The sequence below is a fragment of the Salarias fasciatus genome, chromosome 23 (assembly GCF_902148845.1).
Source record: "Salarias fasciatus chromosome 23, fSalaFa1.1, whole genome shotgun sequence".
NCBI classification, from domain to species: domain Eukaryota; kingdom Metazoa; phylum Chordata; class Actinopteri; order Blenniiformes; family Blenniidae; genus Salarias; species Salarias fasciatus.
In genome coordinates, this window is record NC_043766.1 from 22,122,510 (window position 1) to 22,148,694 (window position 26,185).

At 41.6% G+C, this 26,185-nt stretch overlaps 1 protein-coding gene across 8 annotated transcripts in view; it reads left to right on the forward strand.

Annotated features, from left to right (window-relative positions):
- The window catches only part of celf5a (cugbp, Elav-like family member 5a), a 194,631-nt gene that overhangs the window by 89,530 nt on the left and 78,916 nt on the right, over positions 1 to 26,185 (forward strand). For all 8 annotated transcript variants that reach the window (XM_030082628.1, XM_030082624.1, XM_030082625.1 and 5 more), the window contains exon 3: positions 18,893 to 18,941. In XM_030082628.1, the coding sequence (XP_029938488.1) occupies positions 18,893 to 18,941 (49 nt within the window). The remainder of the gene's footprint in view (positions 1 to 18,892; positions 18,942 to 26,185) is intronic.

The following is a 26,185-nucleotide window of genomic DNA, read 5'->3' on the forward strand; positions in this document are numbered from 1 at the left end:
CACACACACACACACAGGGCATTGTGGCCAAAATTATCTTGAGATCTTTTTTTCTCAAAATGATGATATACAATATAAATTCAACGTAGTTTTTCCTCAATAAAGTATTACCACAATTACAATTGTAGGCAAAAATCACTGACAGACTGCAACACATGCACTTTTATTAACCACTAGATACACAGAATAAATGTGAATTCTCCAGAAAAATGGTTAGAAAAGTGACTTTCAATTAAAAAAAATACATTGAATCATTTTAGTTTAACGCACTAACATCCACAAATTCAAAGATTTCAGTGCAAATGAATAGGATACGTGCATGAAAATGTAAAATCCTCAAAGTAAGTACAATGTCAACATGAAGCCAATTTTAGAATTTATATCCTGGTGAAAATTACAGTGGAATACCTCTTTCAGTCCTGCTGCAACAACAAATGCAGCAATTACTCTACTGTATGCTCAGTCATCTCACAGGCCAGACTGGACCCAGTGGCGTCCCAGTTTTGGCCAGAGAACCATATGTTTGTCAGAGCTTTTGTATGAAACGTTTTTTTTTTTTTTTTGTTTTTGTTTTTTTAACAATCTCTGCAAATTGCATTTTTTCTGCTCGATCTTGGAAGAGTTTATATGTTTTTGTTTTCTTCAATATCGAATTTTGGAAAATGTCGATATACTGTAAATTTCTCCCAGTCCTACATTAAACAATTTAAAACTGTCAGACATTCTAATATTGTCACACACTCTAAGACTATCAAATATTCAAAATCTATCAAACATTTGAAAACTGTGAGACATTTTGAAATGATCAAACTTCAAACTGTCAGACATTTAGAAACTAAAATTGAAAAACTATATAACTATACACTATAAAACTATATATACTATAAACTATTAAAAAACTTTGTAAAACATTTAAAAGTTCTAAGATGATCACCAATCTAAAACTCACACATTTTCAGATTATCGAATAGAACTGGGTAATATGAGAAATAGTGCTATCATAATCTTTTTTTTTTTTTTTTTTAAAGCAAATCGCTATTTTTCAGTTTTTAAATGCACACTGTTAATCATGAGTGAGATGTGGATATATCCGAAGATACATTTTTTTGTGTAAACATTTATTTTCTAGTAAAGTTGAATATGACATGTAACACTATAGGACTGTTTCAGATATTTAAAAAAAGAAAAACTGTGTCTTTCTGGCTTTTCTTCTGAGGTAATAAACAGTAAATGGATGACACCCATATAACACTTTTACACTGCTTAAGCAGAGCCCAAAGTGCTTCACACTGCAAATCAAATACACATCACACACAAGTACTCATTTTCTATTTTTTTCAGCGGCGTCCCACTGCTGTGGTAGCCACCTTTCCTGTTCTGTTCGAGATGTGCAGAGTTTTGGCCTCTTTTCCGCCATCAGAGGGGTTGGGATCACGTTCCACCTGGTGTTGTCCGTGTGTGAGTGGGTCATTTGTGGCTGTTAACTTTGGCTGGTCGAGTTTTGGATGATTGGTTTGTGCTCCAGCAATGCTGAGCGAGGCGCGGTCTCAGCGTACGGAACAGAGGAGGGGAAAGTGGGGGAAATGCGTGTCCCATGACGGATGGTAACCCTACTGCTGAGGTACGCAGCTGCAGCAGAACAAACATTTACACGTGTTGCTGCTGCGCTAGGCGCTATGATTCTAGTCATTATCAGTGGCTATTATCAATCAGTAATATCTGTCAATGCACGGACAAATACAACCTATAGACCATGTTTCATGTCTATCAAAGAAAAGTTATTTCATTGTATATATTGGTTTTATTTTGTCGCCCAGCCCTACACGCACGCACGCACGCACACTGTAATTTTATTTAATCTAGAAAAAGAGTGACGAATCCTCAAAAATGATGGAAGCATAGCTACTGCTTGTTGCAGCATTATTTAGCTGGTAAAGCACCTTCCCTTCCTATTTATTTGTCTCTTTTCTGTCTTATTCTTGGCTAACCAAGCACACACTCTTATTAGTTCATTAAAAGGAGCCTGCTGCTGCTGCCTGACTTTGTTATAAGCAAGGGAAAGGGAACGAAAGGAAGAAACGAAAGGAAAGAGAGTCAAAACACCACTCTCTAATTACTCAAGATTGATGCATCCAGTGAACATCTTGGTAATCAGTGTTGTTTTTATTTGTTTAATGGTAGGACAGGGATCACAGGCAGGCTGACCCTCTGTGATCATTAACAGAATTAATGCAGGCAGAAGAACACACAAACTCCGCTCTGCCTGCCTGGTCTAGAAACAAGTGTCAGTGTGGGTTTTCAAATGCACACGTGTGTGTTTGTGCATGTGTGTTTGTGTCTGACCATGCTTTATGTTTAAATTTGTTTGCATCATTGTTAGAATTAGTCAGCCAGCCATGCCCAATGGGATGGATCTATTAAGATGAATAATAGAGTTAGGCTTCAAGTAAAAGGTCTGATCATTTGTGTACTTCAGTCACTGAATGCAACTCCCCTGTTTGTGAAATAGACATCTAGGGGAAAAAAAGGACTTTAATGTCTTTCAACACAAATCTAATGGTCAGCAAAGTAGTGGAAAATAATTAATTCATCCATTGTAAATGTTTCTTGTGGAAAAATCACTAGACCATAGAATAACATCAAGTATGTATCTTTAATTGGATCGATCTTTGAGATTTGGTGCACAGAGAGAGAATAAAGAGCACCTTGTATAAAAATTCTGGTAGTTCACCTTGGAAACGATGAAAGCTGAAAGTTACTGGTTTTATTTATTTTTATTCAGTGTCCCTTCTGTTTACTGCTGTAGTACTTTAAGGTGAGGGCTGTTTGGTCTTGAAAACACATATTGAATGAACTTAAAAACAACCAAAAAAAGAGAAAGAACCCCAGCCTTGAGCCTGCTGTTTATTTGTCAGAATGAGTAACACCAATGGGCTATTAAAAGGGGCAGGCATTTAATTGGAACTCAGCTTTTATTTAAAGTTTTACAGTGCTCTCTATTTGCATGCATCTGTTCACTTCTGTGTCAAACTCAGCCACTGGCTGTTTATGCACTGTGACTAAGAGTGGTTGAATTTATAGAGCTGTTGTCCGAGTTGTGTCATTAATGGTACAAGTGCCGTATATTAAACGCATATACACAAGATAAACATACAAACATATCACTCATTATTGTGATTCCAAATGGATGCAGGTCTCTTGTACCGGATAAAGTTTCTTTTGTATTTATTTGATGCAACCTGGCTATTATTTTGCTCCATTTTGTTGTTCCTTCTCTTTCAGCACAATTGAAAAGCACTGGCTGTAATAGCAGACAACTACTACTTATTTTAAAGCTTAGTGCATTTTTTATATCTGTGAGAATGACTTATGAAGTATTCAATCACAAAAGTGCCTCTCTAATCGCATGATAATTATTTGACATCCTGAAGCTTTTTGTTGAGGATCTCCAGGCCACGCCCGGAGGCTGACATACCATACAACAGACAAATGTCATGACTCCCGCTGACAGGAGGAAGATGGTAAGCCTAGATGGGTCAATGAGTAATTAAAGTTGGTTGAGGAAATGGACTGACTGTTAACTCTTGATACATCTTGTACATTTATATATCATATGCCCGACAGCAAGGCCTGTTGTGCCATGGGCCATGACCCGTAATGGATGTCTATAGGAGATGGAACATCAAACTGCAGCCCATGTGTGAAATTTCCTGAAAATAGGGTCTCAAGCTGCAAAAGTTTTAGTGTGGGCGTTAAGGAGAAAATCCAGTCAAAGACAAGCTGCAGAAAAGCCTCTAAAGCACCATGCTATATGTGCTGGATATGTGTGACACACAGTTAAACACAGAAAGAGTAAAAGTAGGAGTAAAATATGCAAAGGTCTAAGTCCTCTCTTCATCTTCATCAGTAGCTCTTAAGACTCTCTGAGACATGTTCCCTCTGGTGACCAAGATTTCTCCTCCACTCATCGCTCACTCATACATCTCTGTGCATATAGGTGTTTATAGTGGCTTAACAGCCACTGCAGCCTGTCTGCAAGTGGAGCACGCAAAATGATTTGTGCTATGAATCATAGGTTTCACTGCTCTACATGGTGCTGTGGGATGTCTGCGATGGTAATGAAGGTCTAAAACTGCAGCTTTATCTTTGAACTGAAATTGAGTAGATGTTTCCAAAAAAAAAAAAAAAAAAAAAATGCAAAGAGAGAAGGCTAGAAGTTGAATCCAGTTTAAAAGGAAGGACTTTTCAAGGAACCAGAGAAAGGAATCTCATGAAAATTGAGAAAACTCCATGACAACATTCTCCAAGTTTCCAGTGACAAACGGTATTCCCACACACACACACATGCACACACACACACAGACACACAGACACACAGACACACACACACACACACACACACACACACACACACACACACACACACACACACACACACACACACACACACACACACACACACACACAAATGCCATCAAAATGTGACCTAGGATTACCTTGAAGGCTTTTTAGCCATGGCTGTCCTACTGTCCTACCTCAGGCTAACCTCCAGCAACCCTGGCAATGTAGTGTCAGCAATGACATTGGGATTCTATTAGCAGGTTGTGCAAGGCACTGGCCCCCTGCCCTGTGGTGAGACCTACCATTGATCTGTCATGGGAGATGGCTGCTCCCTGTTCCCCACTCCCACAGGGCTCAATTTGAACCTTTCCAAAAACTAGTACCAACCCGCTGCTTGAATTCCACCTGGGGAGTGGAGGGAGTGAGAGAGGAGCAGGGAGCTCAAGGTCAGACGTGACATTGGCAGATAAAGTCGACTAGGTATGGTCGACACCAACCATAATGACCAATGAAAAGTGAGTTTATATATTATCGATTCCCAATGAGGGAAATCACCAGGTTTATGGTTCGGGTAGGGTTTGTGTGCATGTGTGTGTGTGTGTGTTTGTTTGTGTGCATCTGTGTAACAGTGTGTGTGTGTGTGTGTGTGTGTGTGTGTGTGTGTGTGTGTGTGTGTGTGTGTGTGTGTGTGCGCACATGTAGCAGTGAGGCCTTGTGGACAGGTAAAAAGGAATTAAACTGTTTCCTTGGCCCCCTCTATCCTCTATCCTATTTTCAATGAATGCATAGTGATCTGTTTTCCCAGCCAGCCTCATTTGTATTTTTACTGAATTACCCCGGATGCGCAACCTGAACCCACTTAAGCATGTCACTTAGCGTTTGTTGAAGTTAGCCGAGACGTGGCCCTCATCAGGTTTCAATGAGGGAGGCTGTGGCTAAGTGGCCACTTGTCATGTTTATTTATTTCATTTTTCTCGATTCCCACACGATGCCAATATTTACTGTCCAAACTGTTTAGACAGAAATGCAATACAGTCAGGAACGAAGACAGTTTGTTATATATATATATACACACACACACACACACATATATATATATATATATATATATGTGTGTGTGTGTGTGTGTGTGTGTGTGTGTGTGTGTGTGTGTGGCGTTAGTGCATATGTTATTACTTTATTCAGTTCTGTTTTCAAACTTTTATTTGTCACTTTTTTTAAGCTGAATTAGCGAGTTCGGCTTGTTGGATAATAGCATATTCCTATGAAGTGTAAAGGGAGGTTAAATACGCAGGAGTGGAGGTATTTGAATAATCTTCATTAAAATGTGTTTACATATAGTCATGGAGTCTTTTAATCCTTTTTGACTTACACAGTATGAAGCAACATGAAGGAACACAAGGGCGTATGTGAATTAACAGTGCGAAAGTACAAACAGAACAGAATATTCAAATTGCCCCTACGGGCGACACTCGACTGTGCCGTGGTGGCGAGACACTTCCTGGTGCTGCTCCATTTTATATGTATGAAAATCTCTCACGGATCCATGATATACATTATATATGAGGGGCTCCCATTCTGCACTCCAGTCACTGGAGCAGAATTTTTCCATGATATGCACCCCCAGCCCTCCTGCCATCCATTCCTCTCCTCTCTTTTTCTCATCCCTCTCTTCATTCATTTCTCCTTCCATATGCCCTCCCATTGGAGCATTGTTTCATCCCTCACCAGCTCCCTTTCATCCCTCTCCAGCCCTTTGGTCTCTTATCATTTCATCCTTCCATAAGTCAACCCTTACATCTTTGCTTTCACTCATCCACCCTTCCTTCTTTCACTTACCCAGCCCCTCCCCCACATCCAGGAAAGAGCAAGTGAGCGAGGAGCATGTGACCAGAGAGGTGGGAGCCTGCTGGGCCTCCCCCTGCAGTGCCACCATACGTTGATTTGTCTCCTCTGGTTCCATATTGATTTTGTTTTAAACAAGGGAAAAATACAAGAGGAATGAGGTGCCAGAAGTGACATGAAATAAAAAAATAAATAAGCGAGGGGAAAAGGGAGTGAAGGGGAGAGGAAATAAAAAACATGAAACGTGCCCCTATGTATCAAATCTACGAGTTGGGTTCCCAGGTGGTTCAGTGTATTGTCAGGAGGTTACTGTACAGAGGGTGAACTGCAAAAGAAGGGAGCAGAAGCGGGTGATAGAGTAGAGATGGAGAGTGAGTGTGATAGCCTCTATTTAAAAATCTCTTTCTTATTCCCACCCTTTACTTTGTGCTTGCTAAATGAGTTCCGGGGTTGGCAAATGCATCTCATTCTATGTCATGCTACAGTTCCTGCCTTAAAATGATTCTCTGCTTAGTTCAATTTAAGTTGTGTGCAGAATAATCGATCCCCCCATTAATTCTACTTAGCTGAGCCTCACAGTACAAGCCTGGGCTTGACTGGTCCACCAAGGCCAGTGCTGCTGAATGGCTGACCTTTACACGGCTTAGACTGCCATTGATTTTCAGCAGGACTTATTTCATGAACTGGGGGTTGGGACAGGGCATCCAGATGAAGATGAACTATGAGGCAAAATCACTTTCTTTGGTGCTTTCCATTTTATGTGCGCTGTTCTCTTTTATTTCTCACTTTTTCTCTGTCCTCTTTACTTTCAAATAAGTACTGAGGTCTGTGGGTGGTATAGTCTGAAAGCAAATAGAACATCCCCAGTGCCCCAAACCCCTAAGAGCCCCCATTATGTCCCTTAAAGTCTTGGTGTGTTTGTGTGCGTGCTTTATGTCGATGTGGTAGTATCTTTGTATACATTTTCTCTCTGTGTTTGAGGATATGTAGGTTACATCCTTAAGTGCTTTAGGTTTGCTCTCTGAGTGACTTTGTCCCTTGGTATTTTCAGCTAGGAAATAATGTAAAGCACAGAGTGTGAACCAGCCATTAGAGCTCTTAGGACTGCCCTCAGAGCCAAAGAATTGAGCAAAACATCTCTGACCTCGTGAAATGACAGAGGCAATATTCACCTCACAACGGCAGGGAGGAGGGAAGAGGATGAGGATGAAAAAAAATATCTCTGTAATCCCAAATGTAATTTCAGTATGAGTTAAGGTCCAATCAGTCATGGTGCAAAATATTTGAGGACTAATTGTCAAACAAAGATGCTCAGATGAGCATCATTAAGCGAAGAAATTAAAAAAAAGAAAAGAAATCTAAGACAAGAAAGAGCAGAAGTGTAGGAGGTTTCTGAGTGTGCTTTAGCTCGAGTTCATCCAGAGTGCACAGAATGTCTCCTTTCCTCCCTCCCTCCCTCCCTCCCTCCCTCCCTCCCTCCTTTCCCTGTTCTCTCTCTTCTTAGTCTGCATTAGCTGAATATCAGTGACTGTTGACTGTACAAAAAAAACCAAGCAAGGAAGGAAGTTTAAAAAAAAGGGCTTTCAATTTAATACCACCTCATGAATACATGCATGCATACAAATGTCCTTGGATGTTGGGAGGCATGAGGAGCAACTGAGGCCATGTCAAGAATGCTACTGTAGCAGAGAAGCAGATCAGCAGTGGAGATGGTGGGGTGGACAGGTGTGCAGCACTGATAGCACCTCAAGTGAAGGCTCTAACTGGGTAACTGGTAGTTCACTTTTATTGCATTTTACTAGATGTGTTGTCAAACTGATCTGAGGTTGAGCTGTGCATTTTTTTCTCTTCTAAGAAAGAAATGTAATAAAGCCAGGGTAGAAGTAGACTTAAAAAGATTCAAGATATTTTCAGCACCGACAAAGCCCAGAGAACACCGTCAGCTGTTGATGTTCCTCTAATTTGAACCCATTTTATTCCTATTTATTCTTTTCCTAGATGGTTTTAGCATGTGTTAGGCTTGTAAATGTTGTTTGTTTGTTCCTTCATATCAACAATCCTAGTTCTAGGATGTGGACTTGCTGCCACATTTGGGTGCTGCAGGGAGCCGATGGGGATGATGGGTCTTAATCAGGGATCCCCGCTGGTGGCACCTCAGTTGTGGAATTCTAATGTTCTTACTGGGCTTAAAATTTCATTTCATTTCTTCACTGCACCATGTGGATTTCTCCAACCTGAATACAACATTTTTGACTGCATGACAGTAAAGGTGACATAGAAGTTTGAATGATTCAGGTGAAGACAATAACTAACCAAAATTTAGTGCCCAAAAATGCTTGACAGTAATTTAGTGTGCACATGGGTGGGAATAGACATGTAACAAACGCAATGAAAATACACTGCTTTGTTTCAAATTACTATCAAACAGAAGTTCATATTGCCAGAGGAGGAGACGCAAGAACTGATGCATTTGATTTCATGTAGGTGTAAGCCAACAGTTTAGCCTGGTTCAGGTGCTAACTGCATCATAAAATACAAGTATAATGCAGTGTGTTTTTGTGAACACCAACGTCATGGTTTAATTAGCAAAAGGAGCAAATAACACGTCAAAGACACAGTATTTATGAACACCTATTGGTATCAATGTTTGCACATTCATTTATGTGTTTACTTTATGATCAGCTCAAGTACCTCTGAGAAACACAGTCCTCAGTGTGCAATGAAACACAAATCTCTCTCCTTTGGTTTTTGACCATAAAATACTGTGCAAGTGTAAGTGTACCCTTTAGAACCTAAGTGTTCTGATCAGCAACTTTTCCATCTTTGCTTCTTTAAAAAACCACATTCAGAACACGATAAAACTCACTTAATTCTCTTTTCAAACAGGTTTAAAAAAAAAATAGATTTACACACACTGCCCTGAACCATGTTCACACATCTGCTCTAAACCTTACCAATGAAATGAGCTACGCAAGGCCTTGGGAGGCAGCGAGGAGTGGGAGTTAGCAAATACACTTCCAATGTGTTTTCCACTCCAGTGCTTCTTGTTCTCACTTCGTCAGAGTGTGTTTGCTGCAGATTTGGGGGAAATAGCAAGAGGTCAGGCCTATGTGTTGCTTCCATGGCCCTCAGGTTCTATGCAGTTCAAGGTTGAACCAGACATTGTGTGTGTGTGTGTGTGTGTGTGTGTGTGTGGTGGTGGTGGTGGGGGTGGGGGGGGGGGGGGGGGGGGGGGGGTGTTTATTTAGCAACCAATTTCACAGTGTTGCAGTGCTGAGGCTTGAGAGGAGGAGAAGGAGGAGGAGAGGGACTAAAAAACTGGCCTGTCCCTTTTGTGTGGTGCTGAATGCACTTATAGACAAGCAGGGATTTTCTCTAAGTGTCAGGATGAAACATAAGCAGGCTTTACTGCCAAGGGCTGGAGTGGTGGGAGAGTGATGGAACCAGGAGAAGTTGCAGGTGACAAAATGCTGCGTGTCTGTGTGTGTGTGTGTGTGTGTGTGTGTGTGTGTGTGTGTGTGTGTGTGTGTGTGCGTGTGCGTGCGTGCGTGTGTGTGTGTGAGCGTGTGCGTGTCTCAGTCATGGGGTATTGATATGCTGGGAATGAAGCTTGGAGCAGATGGGCAGACCAGGCTGGTCCTATGTCGATCCTGTGAGTTCTGGCTCATTCTCACATTCCCCTATTTGATGGACACACACAAATACACATACACGTGTACCAAGCAACTGTGTGGCAGAGTCCAGATTTCACCAACTTGAGAACAGCAATATTGAAGAACAAATGGTTGGTCATCCTGTCATCATTATTATTCGGCATCTCATAGTGATTATAAGGTGTGGCAGATGTAGTCAGTTAATGAGACTAGAGAAAAGTCCTGTTGTGACATAACGTGGCAGTAATGGCAAAAAGAGTTGAGCAAAACAGCACGTTACTATTTTGCTCAGAAATCAATAGTTTGGGAAAGTAATATTCACGTTTTTTTTTTTCATAAGTTTGTCCACTTTGAGTGTCTCCCTTTTTATTTTGGTCTCTTTGTTTCGTTCATCCCTTATCCCTTTCCCTAATTCCAAAGCCACCGTGCTTGGCTCTGTCCCTATCTTGCTTCCTCCTTTCATCTATCTCTATCCTCCTCCGGCTTCTCCTTCCACGGTTTCTCTCTCCTCCAATACGGGGTGGCACGGGGGCTGATGGGGAAAATGCAAGTGCTGGTGAATTTCTAATAGGCAATCATAGTGTCCAGGACAAGGATTCCTACTGGAGGTCTAGGGACCATTAAAGAAACGTCAACTCGGCATAGGTATGCCAAGAATTATGAGTCAGTGAGCAGGCAACACTTCTTGGCTCCTATTGGTCAGGGCAGCAGGCCGTAATCTGTCACAATCCTGGAGTTGCTGTGACAGCAGCAGGAGCATTCTGGGCTCAACACAGAGGGTAAAGGAAACATGCAGCTCTCTCTCTCTCTCTCTCTCTCTCTCTCTCTCTCTCTCTCTCTCTCTCTCTCTCTCTCTCTCTCTCACTGTGTGTGTGTCTGTGTGTGTGTGGCTGAGAAGTGGTAGAGCTGCAATTGAAACTGAGATTGTAAATTGCTAATGAGTTATTTGTATGATGAGTAAATTGATGCTATTAGGAATGTTGACAGTTGCAGCATAGGAGCTCACTGTACCTGAAAGTGCAACAATGAATCATTGTAAATCTTAAACAAACAACTAATTACTGTGCTTACATCAACCTGGCATTTTTAAGTGATTTCATTCATCTGGCATGGCCTGTTTAGCTTGGACAAAGTGAACAGTTCAACTGTCATAGAAGGTGTCGTCAGTGTTGAATAATGACTAAGAGATTCAATTATCAATCACAACAAAACAAAGTTAAAAACTGCTCAAATAAAGATGTAACTCAAGAAACAAAATGCCCCCCACCCCCATCTAAAGCACAGTACTGCTGTATCACACAGTATTACAAGTGTATGACCAAGAGACAAATAATAGTATGCATTGGCTAATATTAACTATGGTAACAATGATATGTAATTTTTCAGTACTAAAGCAATTGAGTGTTTTTCCAAGGGAGACATTATCTCCAAGCCACCCATCAATTCACCCATTTTACTGAAGTCCCAAGTTAGAACTTGTACCGGTTGAGACTGATGGGTCATCAGTTCTACACCAATGACAGTAGTTACTACACACATTTACATCTACGTCCTGTTTAAAGCCATTAGTAGCCCATTAAGCATCTCTTTGAGTTTTTCAGTGGAAGCAAGTGTACTTGAATTAAAAAAAAATGAATGGAAAACATACATTTGCATATGCCCAATTTTCAAACAGCTATTAACTTGAACAAAAATCAATTTGAATGAAATCAACACCTGCCCCCCCCGTTAAGAAGTCATGTCACCTACCTACACTATGTCCATGAGCTGTAGGTTGGCGAACACCACCTTGGTTGTAACTTACTGATGGTCATCCAAGACATAATCTTCAAAGAGAATATCAAAGCAGGAGCCAGATAGGAGATATATGAGTGCATAAGGGCACCTCCGAGCCTCACACAACTCCAGATCTGTAATTCTGTCATAGAACGTGTCCTCTGCCATTTTGTTACTTCCTGCTAGCTCCGAACCCTAGCTGTGATTCATGCTGGGATTGGCATGATATTGGCCTTCTGATGCCACTGTGTTGGGTCTGTCTTCATGATCTTATCTTTGCATGGACAGTCCCCAAAATGAACCGAAGAGTGTAAACCACATGAAAGAGCAGACAGAATAAGAGAGAGATAAAGTTTGTATGTGTGCTTGTGTGTGTGTGTGTGTGTGTGTGTGTGTGTGTGTGTGTGTGTGTGTGTGTGTGTGTGTGTGTGTGTGTGTGCGCGCGCGTGCATGTTTGTGAGTGTATGTGAGTGAGTGAGAGAGAGAGAGAGAGAGAGAGAGAGAGAGAGAGAGAGAGAGAGAGAGAGAGGTGTGAGCCCACCAAAAGCTTAAGCCTCCAATGTGCTGTGCAGATAAGATTCATTAGATAGGTGGCTAAATGCAAGAGAGAGGCAAGGCAAGGCAGACACACACAAACATACACACACACACACACACACACACGCACAGAAAGCAAGAGAGAGAGGGAGAGTGAGAGAGAGAGAGTCCACTGCTGCTCCAGCATTTGTTGACACAGATTTACAATGAGTCTCCCACCGCTTCACGCATTACAGTAACACGCCATGTCAATAGCTCTCTGGGCTTGAAAAGAAGCCATGCCAAAGATGTCTGGGAGTGATGCCCTTCCCCTGATAACCAAAGTGTGGATCATAAGTCAGGAAGTGGAGGAGATGGAGGAGTCGGAGAAAATGTTTTATTTTGTTCTTTATGTTTCTCCTTTCTCTTATTAATAAATCCTCTCCCACTCTTTTCTCCTAATCTCTACATCTTCTCCACAGTCTTTTCATTAGTTTTCTCTTCCGCAAAATCCCTTTTCTCCCCCCTCTTTTCCATCGCTCTCTTTGTCTCTTACTTCTTTCTCCTTCTGTTTCTCTTTATCTCTTGGACGCCCTGCTACAGGCTCAGTAGGACAGGATTTGGGCATTAGTTCAATCCCTCTATCTACTCCCCCTCATGATTGCACATGTTTCTATCAACCACATACTCTAGTCAACTGCACAAGTCTTGTACAACTCAGTCTTTTGTACAAATACCGGTAGAGAGCTCATGCGCCGCCGTACAAGAAGACGTAATCAACCTGACAGCCAAGGATGGCATGAGAGCACGTGGCAGTTTCTGCGCAAGACTCTTGGACAGAGTTGAGCAAATGCAGGAGTGGATGCTGAAGTGTTCGATGTAATATCTGGAGTTAATTAGATCCTGTACAGAAGTAATAAAGAGTTTGATGAGAGCTAACACAGTTTTGCCACAGGAGTTTGTCCACTGAGTCATATGGTGCTACAATGAGGTGGTTTTGATGTGACATTCACCTTCATGAAATCTTGATGAGAGCTGAGTTGTGCTGTCTGCATAACGAGGGCTGTGGCAGTCAGACAGGTGGCCCACCACTTCAGCTAGTAAAGCTATGATAACAGAGAGGGCTGGAAAGCTTTTTGGAAAGCATTTGGTAGATGGACTTCAGAGTTTTTCTGGGAGGCAGTTAGCATTTTGGGGGAAAAGATAAAAGTGACTTGGACGGCATCAGGCAGCAGAAGGTCTAATGGTCTTAATCAGGGATGTTCAGTGGTACTAGTAGTGGTAGTACTAGAGACCGCACATGTTTGTGAGTTTGCCGTGGCTGTGTCACTAATTGGTGCATTACAGGAAGCATTCGCTATAGCAGATGGATTTTTTTTCTCTCCAAACGGAGCCATTTACCTTTTGTTGAAAGTAACCCATATTTGTACATAACAACTGCAAAGCAAAAACAAACAGCGACAGCATGCGTTTTTATCTTACGCACCCTGGATCAATACTTCTTGAAAACTACAATGAAGTTATTTTTTTCTCCTACTTGAAATAGATGCTAAATTATACAGTTGAACTTTTCATACTATTCATAAATCTGATACCAACTAGCTGAGGTCTGCAGGTGTCTGTCAGTCCATGTCAGTGCCTCAAGCTCTAAATCCTGTTGGTTCTGATAGGAATCCCAGAGCTTATAGTGTCTGCCATCTCCTCAGCACTGACTGATGCTTCTTATCAGGACCACCACACTGCTGCCGCCAGCACATTTTCACATATGGCTAAATTATAAATCACTCACAAAAACATTCTCCCACATGCATTTAGGCGCACACATGAACATGCTCATATAGAGAAGGACGGCATTACTGCAGGGGTCATACTTCAGTGGATTACTCAGAAATGCAAATGTATAAAAACCCGTAAAAAACTAAAGAATGCAAGTGAATCAGAACATGATGAAGCCTTCTAAATCTTATGCATATGTGATTAAATTGAAATGGTATATAACTCCACGCGAGAAGCAGTACTCCTGAATGGTACCCACATCAAATCTCAGCATCATTGTTTTTTTACTTAATTTGCTGCCAATATGTCCGTTTTTTTTAAGTCAACGCACTGTGACAACATAATTTTGTAAAATGACACAATAATACTATGACAATACTTGTCTAAAATGGTCTGATTTTTTAGAGATCTAGTTAATTTTTGAAAAGCTATTAAGAAAAATGTTCATTGCCAAGCTTGAATAAGCCTTTTAGATGAGATTCCCATTTGAAATTTTATTGTTGATTACTAATTATTGCAATTGCAACAAAAGCACCTCGTAACTGTAAATCAGTCCACTAAGGCTCACCTATCTCTCCCTGTGTCTCTCTGCTCTGCTCTGTCTCCTTCTGACTGTATACAGTACAGATTTATTAGCTGAAGTCGGGGCACTCGGCCAGTCACCACACAGCACTCCCTTTGATCAATAATTGGAAAATATTAATTATATCAGCTGAGAAGGCCCAGTCAAGAGAGGGCTGTTTATGCACCGGCTACAGAGCAGTGCAGCAATATGAGCTTTGATGGGCCACTAATGCGTATTAATGATCCCAGGACAAACATTACTCTATATTAAACCTGAATGAAAGCCAGCAGACATCACACATATTGTATAGCTATTAGAGTTATTTTATTGCAGCAGTGTAAGTAAGTGCTGTTGCGTAACTGTCTTTCAAAGACTTCTTCTGCTGAAGACTGAGCTGCTTTAAAACAAGTAAGAGATTTACTGCAATTTTGTCTCTATTTACTCCATCTTCCTGCCATGAAGGCTCTCCTTTTTAGGGTAATATAAAAGTTTTGTACTGAACTGTGGTTTGGAACTGCACCACATCTTTGAAAGCAAGGATTTTTCTCTTGCCATGGGCTCCCTTGAAGGTTTTAGCTCTGCACTGCTCGATCCTGCTAAACTCTACTGGTCAAGAACCCATCACTATCAGTGACAGTGCCACCACTCGACTCTAAATCCCTCACACAACTAACCATCCAAGTCTCAACCACATTTCTTTGACTTACTTGGTGTAATTTAAAATCAGACAGCATTTCAGAGATATTTGTGTCAAAGTTGTAACAGTCATGTTGGAAAATACTCACCAGCTTTGCAAAACCCTTTTAGGATCTTCATGCATGATACAGATTTAAAAGGCCTTATTTTGATGTAATATCCTATACATGGGTATCGGTTAAGGTGGTAATCAATTAAGGTGGTTTGATTTAGTTGTTGGATTTTCGGCTTGGGCTGGTGATCGCAGAAGCCAGCTGACTATGTATTTTCCGGCTTCTGTTGCACACTACATTATATACTGTAGGCCTGAAGGTTTCTGTCTGACCCTTGATATAAAACAGCACATGCTGGTGCTAAGAGCCTATTTCTACTAACTGGAGGCTTAAATGGACAAATGAGGCGGCTTGATAAAATCATATGACACTATAGGTTTACCAAAGTCCTCAGAGCATCACAGCTAATACAGTGGATTAAAGAGAATGGCTGGTATTTGTATTAAGAAAAAAAAGCAAAAATTGCATTTTCTGGCACAGAAAAAGGGTATAAATTGTAGTTTCTAATTTGAAGGTCATGACATTGCCGAGATGCTCTTAATGATTGAAGTAGCTTCTGAATTGATTTGGTTTTTCATCTACCTGCTTGTGGTTTTTGAAATTCAAAACAGTTCTTTGAAAGAACTTGATAATGTCATTATTACAATATTTTACAATATGTCACCACTGTTTGAAGTTTCAGTCCTTTGACTTTTATTACAGTTTTTTAATACATTTTTGGAATATTTTATTTGTTTTTCTTTTTTACCTTTTCATTCAGCTACCGGAGAATGAAGATGAAACAGCAGACTTCCAATACATTACTTTTTTCAACCATCCTGAAATTAGCAAAAAGGCAAATGGAACAACAAACATTACGTTTATTATTTACTAAATACTTCAACTGGTAAAATCCCCTGACATCTGCAGTAGGAATGAAAAAATGAAAATAAACTTCATTCATGACACTTTCCCATTCCTGGCGCTCAAATTAAAGTTTCTCTCTTAATAATTGTTCTCAGATTCAAAACACATTTTCACTTGGCTATTTGGCTGATTTATAATTGATGTCCCACAAAACGCAAACAGTACATTTTAGCAGAGAGTGCCACAGAGAAGCAGGTGGTTAATTTGTACTGTAAATACACACTGTTTGTTTTGTGCAGGTGTTATGGATTTCCAGTGTGTGTTTAAAAGTGAAAGGCAGGAGTGTGGAAACAGAGCATCAGAAATGCCTCTTAACAGAGAGGAAGTCTTATCTAATCATTCTTCCTCTTTTTCAGGAACTGTGCTGTCTTTTTGTGTTCTGCTAATGTCATTTCACCCCACTATTCAATAAAGTATAAGTTTACCCATTAACAGATAAATAAAAAGTGTGTAAATCAAAGTAATGCACTGAGTTCTTATTGATTCACTTTAGTGTGTCAAAACAGATCACGCTTGAGTCCATAATTGACAGGTGACAATAGGCAGTACGACATATGTGTTAACAAATTATTTCCTTGACAACAATATTTAGTTGGTTTAACTCAGAGTTTAAATGTCTTTGTGTGCTTACTTGTGTTATGGTATAACTGCACCACAGGCTCTTAAATTCTACAGGAATTACACAATTTTCCTTGTATTAAAGGAAAATTTAGCAAACTGAGAGCCTTCAGCAGTAACTGTTCAAGACCATAATGCATTGCTCTCGGGCAAATAAATAGACCATTAAGCTGGCATGTTGAAGGCTGAACAGTAACTAGCTTTAGAGAGAGCTGCCTCCCACACACAGGCACCCTGTAGAGATGGCTGAGATCATAGCTTGGTAGAGGAGCCACAGCCGTGGATTTGGCCTTCTCCGTCATGCATTTGGATGAAATTCAACTGGCTTGGTCGACACTTCTTTGTTTTTTGTATTTTCTCATTGACATGTCACAGGGAAATTCAGCCATTTCTTGTCTTGTCGTGAAAGAGCACAGGATTATTAATTTATCTGTGAATTTGTCTTGTGGATGTTGCGTGCCCCCCACCCCCCCACCCCGCCGCCCGGTCAGAGGTGTTTCTGTCTCTGAGGCTGCTTTGAACATGTGTGCAATAGTGTTGCGGTTGATTCTGTAATCTACCCATACATGCTGCGGAGCAGCGCGCCCCATGGCTTTGCATTAGCATATTGTAGGGTTACTTTGCTCTTGTTGTACAAGGAAACAGAGCTGCTGACGATAGGGAGGGAAAAGGATGGGGAGCCACCCACGAAACAAGGGGCTGAAACATCAACCTTCACAAGCATATCATCCTCCCTGTTTTCCTACAAAGTCTTAGCTGGTCCTAGTTATTATTTACGATGAGTAAATTTATGGAATAATTTCAGCTAGGGAAGGTTACTCAGTTCCTCAAGGTGAAAATGGATACATTTAGCACTTAATGAATCGGGCCTGGGCCTCTCCCCCATATATCAGCATGTTATTAAGACATTTTAAAATCCCATTATGGTGTTTCTCCTTGAACATGTCATGCTTTTATTGGACTTCCCTGTCTTTAAATCTGACCTTTTCAGCCTTGCTCTGGAAATGGACAGGGAAAAAAAAGACACACGACAGGACAGACGATGGTTCAAAATATACATATGTAGCTATAAAAATGTCAGTGTTGCATGATCTTCAGTGATTTCACTGGGATGCACAGTGATGGCAAATGGTTTGAAGCAATAAAATGATACTTAAATAGCACTCACAAATGGCTTGTTATAAATGGATGAGTGTGGTGAAAGGTTACTTTTCATGTTACGGTAATCTTTACGCAAATTTTAGTCACCTTTGTTCCAAATTTTATTGGACTTTGAGCATTTTTTTATTGATAAACATTTGTTTTGGACTGAGTCAGTGGACACTGTGGTTCTGACATCTGATCTTTGCATGCAGATCATCTTGTAAGGTTCATCTTTTGTAGTTCATATAAATATAATATATGCATGGAGCTGGCTTCATAAACAGTATATGAGTATGAGGCATATATACAAGTCAAAAAAGTTGGAGCCATAACAAAAGCCTGTGAATCACGGCTACATCTTTAAAACTTTTTCCCCCAAATAAGTCTAGTAAAACTGTTCAGCTTGAACAACAATAATGAAAAAAGAAGAAGGTAAAATTGGGGAAGGAGGAAAGCGTGACACAAAGACTGTGATGACAGAGGCATCTAATCCAGGCAATGCCATTCTTATCAGGGTCCAGTGGATTAGAGTGAGCCTCCTAACCAGAGAATCCTTCCCAGCCAGACACTCTCCACAGCCCAAGGGCCCGGATCAATAGGCCAGCATTGATCTCTCTCCTCTTGTGGCTGGATTCACGTTTATTAGGACTGCCTCGGCTTCTCTCACTTAGACACTCGTATGCAGCCCGTCAACCTCTCCATAAGGCTGCTGTTAAGAAACCCAAATAAGAATGGACACACACACACACACACACACACACACACACACACACACACACACACACACACACACACACACACACTAGAAATCTCAATAGTCAAGTCAACTTTGCTGTATGATGATGGTTTCGGTGCCTCTCGATTTGGGACACTGTGACCAGTAATCACAGAACAAATGAGAATGAGAAAGATGGCCTTAATACTTTTTGGCCGATTCTTCTGCCACTGACAGTCCAAACGTCTCGTGCTAACGTCTCTGCTGCACTTTGTTTTCTCCTCTCCAGATGACTCGGCCTATCCAGGTGAAACCCGCTGACAGCGAGAGTCGTGGAGGTAGTTGTCTCATTTTCTTCGTCATTTATTCATCTGCCCTTTCATCTACCTAATGCAAGCCAACTCAGTTTCTTTCCTTCCGCCTTGGTATTATCTGTTTCACTTCTCTAGATGCAACATTTGCAGGCAAGCACTTTGTTTTGGTCCATTGTTTCTTTCCTTGATGTTTTAAAATATGTATTCATATTGTTGGCAACTTGATCAATGCTCATGTAAGAGCTTAACAGTTTCCTTGAAATGTATTCATGTAATTATTTACATGACATCAAAAGTTTGATGCTGATTTTCTTTTTTCAAATACACATCTGTCATATATATCTCATGTATATTCCGTAGTTCTTTGATTTGCTGGTAGTTGAAGTTCTCTTGTTCTGAGAATTAATACCCTATACTTTCACCCGGCTTGTACTTTAGTGCTTGCTGTAACTCATTATAAGAGATGTGTCACTGATGAGATGTAGGCCTCTGATGAGCTTTCCTGTGCTCCTCTACTCTTTTGATCCCAATCCAAGTACATTATTATTACACTGTAAATTAGATGGTGATTTGGTTTGGTATTGAAACCGTGGCCACACAAAGACCCAGTTAAATGCCCCAACCACTTGATTTGTATGCATTTGAAATTCAGTTATAAATGGTATAGAGACAGAAGAAAATGGAGCACACGCATCGAAAGCTTGCCAAACAATCAATAAATTTGCAGAGCTCTTGCCAAGATCCTCATTACTTGGCCTTATTTCTGTCGTCTTTGATCTCTCCCATTTTTGGAGGCTTTCATTTACCGCCCCCCCCCCCCAACCCCCCCATCTGCATTTATGTTAATGCTATGCGATTGCATCCTTCAAGTGAAGAGCTGAAACAATGAACATTGCTGTTATTTTCAGGGTGCATCTTATGTGTCACCCTTGAACAAAACAAGTGTTTTGCTCTTTTCTTCTGTTTCTTTCTTTTTTGTAATCCAAATGCGGAGAGATTTGGTGGCAAAAAATAGAGGCAGAGAAAAATGCAAGAATGATCCTCTGCATGTTTTGGGTAAATTAGGGTGGTTAGCCACTTGGCTGCTGATGAGATGGATACAGTCTTCAAAGGATGGCCTAAACTCACGAGATGAATCGGGGGAGGCCAATAAAGATCACTGTCTGTAAACCGTTCTTTCTTTCTTTCTTTCTTTCTTTCTTTCTTTCTTTCTTTCTTTCTTTCTTTCTTTCTTTCTTTCTTTCGTCCGTGCCTTTCTCCTGCCTTCAGTAAACCATTCAGAGGTTTAGTGTAGTGGTGAGACAAGCAGAAGGGTCTTGTGCTGTCAAGATTGATGTCTCCTGTAGCTCCATTGATTTTGCCATTGTGGTGCTGTGTGTCCACATTAACAATGACACTCAGCTGTCTCTTTACTTGGTTGTGAGTGGCCAGTTTTAGAGCTCCCTGGGCACTTTGGTCAGGATGGGGTCCTCTTATTGGCTAGCCAAGGGGACCCCACAGAGGAACAAATGAGTGTTGGAACAGACCTGAGAGTTGCACATCATTTTAAATGAACAGGTCAGAGTGCCGCCACAGGGGCAATCAAACACAAGCGTGACTTTAACGGTTTAGGTGGTACAAGTGAAAGAAGGAGACAGAGAACCGCGCAGAGGAATGTATCTGATTGTCATGTTTAAATCTTCACTCCTCATCCTGCCTCTAATCTGCTGACCTCATTTTTTCTTTAATAATCACTCACACAGATAATGTATTTTTTCACATCTCTTCGTCTTTTACCGCTCGTGCTGCTGTTAGCAGATTGACGATGCTGGTGATGTTCCTCTGTGGCCTACTTACTTGCTGTAATTCTTACTTGCCCTGTAATTCTTACTATAATTAACTCTTGGAGCCAAATATATTCACTTTTTTTTTCATTTTTTCATTTTGATACTTATCTCCCTGCTATTAACAGAATTCTGATCAATATCTTTCAGACTGTATCTCTGCATGGTGCACAACAGCTTCACGAGTGGATGCAAAAAAAATATTAATTAGTCTCACAGTGCAGTGTAGGGAGAGACACCAGGGAAAGGCTCTGTCTGGCCGGCTCTCTCAGGGGCCACACAGCTAGTCTGATAGGGGGCATATATTCCTCAGTGCACACAGTCACACTACAACACACAGTCATACTAATTAGTCCCTTAATCTCATTATGGCGAGGACAGTTCAGCTCACCTGTACTGGGTTGTCGTGCATGAGGGAAAGAACTGTTGCTGTGTTTTTATGCCAACTCGACCTCAAGTCCTCCAGGAGGACCTCTCTGCTGTTATTAAGACTAGGCCCAGACAGGAGTATTGTACTACTTCTGGTTATTGTTGCAGTAAAAACTGAAACTACCTCAGTGCTTCAACAGGAGGACACTTATTCATCTAATTCCATTAAATGTCGGACGACTATTGAGCGTCTGATCTGAAATGAGCAGTTTTCTGATGGAGATCTATGGCGTCAATATAGTGCCAAAATTCCTCGTGCATAAAAATCATAGTTGCACACAGTTCAGCCACTCTCTGTGTGCTCACGATGCCTCTCTGCGCGCACGTGGTCTCTTTCTGCACGCGCGGTGACATATCTGTGCTGTCTGCTCGCATGGTGGTGTCGAGTTTTGGCACTCTGGGGGCCGGCTTTGTGTTGACGTCCCACAACACCCCCCTCCTTTCTGATCGGTTGCTCTAAACGTCTACTGTCTTTCGGTCAGGGACAATCAGAGGTTTAGTAGGGCGGGTCATCGTCATTTGACGGCAGAAATGGAAGGTTGTGGAGTAAAATTTGTAGAACATAACCTCCGTTACAGTGATTTGATTATTGAGGTGGAGACCTGGGTGTTTCCTGGGAGGAGAAAGAATGAATAAAAATATTTTCATGGAGCTATCATGGCAGAGCTCACACAGTTGGGGGTTGCGGGGTGTCAACACAAAGCCCGCCTCAACTCAACACCACCGCGCAAGCAGACAGCACAGACGTGTCACCGCGAGCGCAGAAAGAGACCCCACGTGCGCAGAGAGGCATCGCGAGCGCGCAAAGAGTGGTTGAACTGTGCGCCATTATGATTTTTATGTGCCCGGAATTTTGGCAATATATATTGACGCCATAGAGGTCTTCCAAAAATTCACTTTTCATGACACTAAGAACGAACTGATGAGAATTACAGTGCTCTGATGCGCTGGGTTCACAGAATCCATAAAAGTAAAACCACCTTGCCTATAGAGATTAAAGAGAAATATTCACAGCAGAGTAAACCAATCCAAACACTCTGTCAGCCCCTGCTGCCACCTAACAAAGACACACTGTGAAATGAATATTAATGGCCAATCACCTACCTAATCTAGCAGAACAGCAGCCGTTACACATTGAGCCACGAGCAGTTTGAATGTCTCCGTCACCGATGACGCAGACTGTTCTGGGATGTTTCTGCTAGGGAGACGTTTAAAGAGGCTCAGCAAGGAGGCAGCAGGGACCTGTCTCTCTCATTTTCCCCTCACAGGTCTCTGATATGAAATAGATTGATTTTCCATCACACATGGCACTGATGACTGGCACTGACTGCTGCTGATGTTTCATCTTTGAAGGGCTGCTCACTGCCTCCTTAGAGAGCCTGGCGTCCTTACACAAGATAAATCAGCTTTAACCACTTTGATTTCATCCTAAACCTTTTACCAGCAGCACCTCCCTTAGTATTCCACCATTACTATCTGTGCCCTCTTGTTTCCTTTTTTTGTAGGCTGTCATTTCATTTGATTTTTCTTTTTTGTATCATCTCTGTTTATTTCATCTTCAAAGACTTATTCTGCTCTCAGGCTAAATGGTTTTCTCTCCAAGTGCTGCATTTCCGAGTTCCTTTGTGGCTCGTCTTCTTTTTCAGCTTAACCCATTGTCAAAGTTTTGAGCTCAGACGTTGTCCAGAGACAGGGAGAAGAGCAGGCTAGCTGTCAGCTGGGACTCTGCTGGTGTTACTGCAGGCCCGCCTGGCACAACTAAAACTGCAGCCCACTGAGGAGGCCTGGATTAGATACAGGCTCTGGCATTTTCAAGGCAGGCCTGCCACCCACGCATCCGCCCACACAGACAGGACAAACAGGCAAATGCATACATACTCTTACAACTCTGCCACACACATTTTCTGCCTTATTCTCATGCAATTATGCATACACACACAAGCTGGATGAACATGGTATAACTGATGTGTGTGGGTCTCTGCACTGACATGATGGATACATGCCACACACTCGCTGAATAGCTTTGGTCTATTTTCTCTCCGAGAGTGTGGTTGCATGCTTTTTGGGGTGCTGAGCGGCAGCGTGGTCTGTACTGTATGTTTACAACAGCTGAAGGACAATGGAAAGGTTTGCTCCAGACTACTGAGATGAGACGAAACAAAGACAGAGCCATAATGATAGGCAATAAGTTGAATGAGGAGTGAGTCCAAGACAGAAAAAAGAAAATCTTGAATCTGTATTGAGAGAGCAACACTACAAGGCATGTTGCTGCTCTGTGCTCAGTGTGTGATGATGAATTTATCTGGCGTAAAAGACAACAGAGCGGATGCATGTATTAAACATCAGTAGCGTTCTTGTTTTTAGTAGCGAGATGAGCCCCCCCATGTCAGAGCAGCTCTGTAATGAACCAAGCAGGAAGGCCTCTAAGCTCCACTGATCCCCTTCAGAAAGGCAAGGAGGGATGGTGAGAGGGGTGGTTAGGAGAGAGAGGAATGAGGGGAGAAAAAACGAATGGCATGAGTGGAGAGGTGAAGGAAGGGAATTTGTTCTGAAACAATGGAAGTGGGAGAGAGAGAGAGAGAGAGAGAGAGAGAGAGAGAGAGAGAGAGAGAGAGAGAGAGAGAGAGAGAAAACAAGTGCCAAATAAACAGAGAAAAGTGTAGATAAACCAGCAAGAGGGAGGGGAGGCAGGGGCACAGCATAAAGCTGAACAGTATACCTTCTTTCTTTAGAGAGAAGAAAACTATAGATTACTGGTCACAATGTGCTTGGCTGGGCATAAATGGAGAGATCTTGAAATACTAGGGAGCATGTTCAGAGGTTGTGGGGATCAGAGTGAGCTAATCCAATAGTAAGGCCAGCTCTGGGTCACACATTCAGAGCTCGCACTTCTTGTCCAAATCCCCTCTGGTACTCTTACACAAACAATACTGATACACAGGTCTTTGCTCACCAAGAGTTCAGTCAGCTAACTCCAAGCGAGCCGGCCCGGGATGCTCAGGTCGTTCTGCCTGTAAGCTCCCACATTTGCCCTAACATCAGCACCAACTTTGTTTTGAAGAGGAGGAGCAGGGTGAATTAAGTTTATAGATGACAGACAAGGGAAGAGAAAGCAGCAGGGAGAGAGAGAAAGTGAGAGAGAGGGAGGGAAAGAGATTATGAAATCATTTCTATAGGGATGTGCTGTGCTCCTGAGGGTCAGATTGTGCTGAGGCTGTAGGAGTTATGCAGAGTCAGTGGAAGACGTAGATCACAACATTTCGCTTATACACTGGGTAGGTGGAGATCAATTAGCCTTATCTAACAAACTACTAATGATAATACCGATGCAAAAGTTGCTGACAAGGCAAAGAACAACAAGAGAGCGCAGAGTGATGATGTAATGCATTTAGCTCGATGAAAGATGCAGTATTTTTTCCCCCTGCAGCGTTTCCTACTTTTGCAAGCAAGTGTTACTACTGCTGAAACTTTTCTGGTACAATCAGTCAGCATGTGCATATGTTGAACCAGGTAAGGCTTATTGAAAGTACACACAAACACTTTAAGAAATTGTCCTGCAGTTTTATTCCATGTCTTTTTTTTTTTTCAATTGTGATTGATTGATTGAGTGATTGATTCATTTCACCTGCTGATTGGTGATGCAGCAGCTAGCACTCTTGCCACGGAGAAAGCACGTTTTTGGTTTGACTGCAGGCAGGGGTTCCTTGTGGTGGTGGTGGTGGTGTGTATGTGTGTGTGTGTGTGTGTGTGTGTGTGTGTGTGTGTGTGTGTGTGTGTGTGTGCATGTGCATGCATGCACACACACGTGCATACATGCAGATATTTCCAGGTGTTCCAGTGTCCTGCTACAGGACAAAAACATACAGATGACAAGTGACTTCAAATTGCCTATAGGTGTGAATGTGACTGCATAACTGCCTGTCACTGTGTTTTCCCTGCGATAAACTAGTCACTTTTCCACTAAATGTCATACCTTCATCTAATTTTAGGTGGCATCTGTACTGTCCAGTGCGACCCTTGTTTGGATGATATGAATTCTACAGCAGATGAAAATGTTCATATGTAATCAAAACATCTGAACTCTGTCAAACTAGGAACTTCCTGCTGGGAAAGCGCAGAGAAGCTATACTGTCAAGTAATCGCTGCGTCTACACAAAAATAGTATTAGCTATAATGTACTCTGTATTAAGCAAGCCATGTCAGTTCATTTCAGCATAACCCAAATGTATTATTTGACTTCATTTGCTGTCTTACAGGTTTAATGCAGGTTTATATGGACTTGACTTGTTGGCCATTTCTTCTTGTCACATGGATAAGTTTAAAGTATTGAAGTTCCCAGTGTCATCATTGCACCCTTCCCATTGAGATGAGGCAGTAGAGCCTGACTGCACGTTGTTGGTGACTCATCTTTTACAGACAGATTTTTGGCTTGTATGTTGGGGATATTGCTTTTATATTAGCTCTTTGGGTCATGAAACATAACCGCTTGATTACATTTAGAAAGAGTCCGTGATTTGGCTTAAGATGTGTTTTGTTACATATTGTACAACATAGTGACAACAATAATTCACTGTCCATGTTGCTTTCTGGTTGAGTTCACTTTAATCACTCAAATTTTACTACTGTACTACAAGCTCTTGGTGAAAACAGCCTGCTCATACAGGAAGTGGGCAATCCAAAAAAAAACACACACAAAATGCAACACAAATGACAGCATTACAATCCTTGGCCACAAAATCAAACACTGAAAATTTGACTAGTATGCAGTGCTCTGTAATTGTGTAAGTGCTTCATTTCATATGTTTACCCACTGTAGTTGAGTATGAGTGTCTACAAATACATAAATTCGGTGGGACACGCTATCATCTTCACTCTGCATTTCACACACACACACACACACACACACACACACACACACGAACGCACGCACACACTCCTACTCTGTCCCTTGCTCGTTGCAATGGTCTCATAGCGTAGGTGGATCAGCAAAGGTTACTGTTGAACACAGAAAGGAAA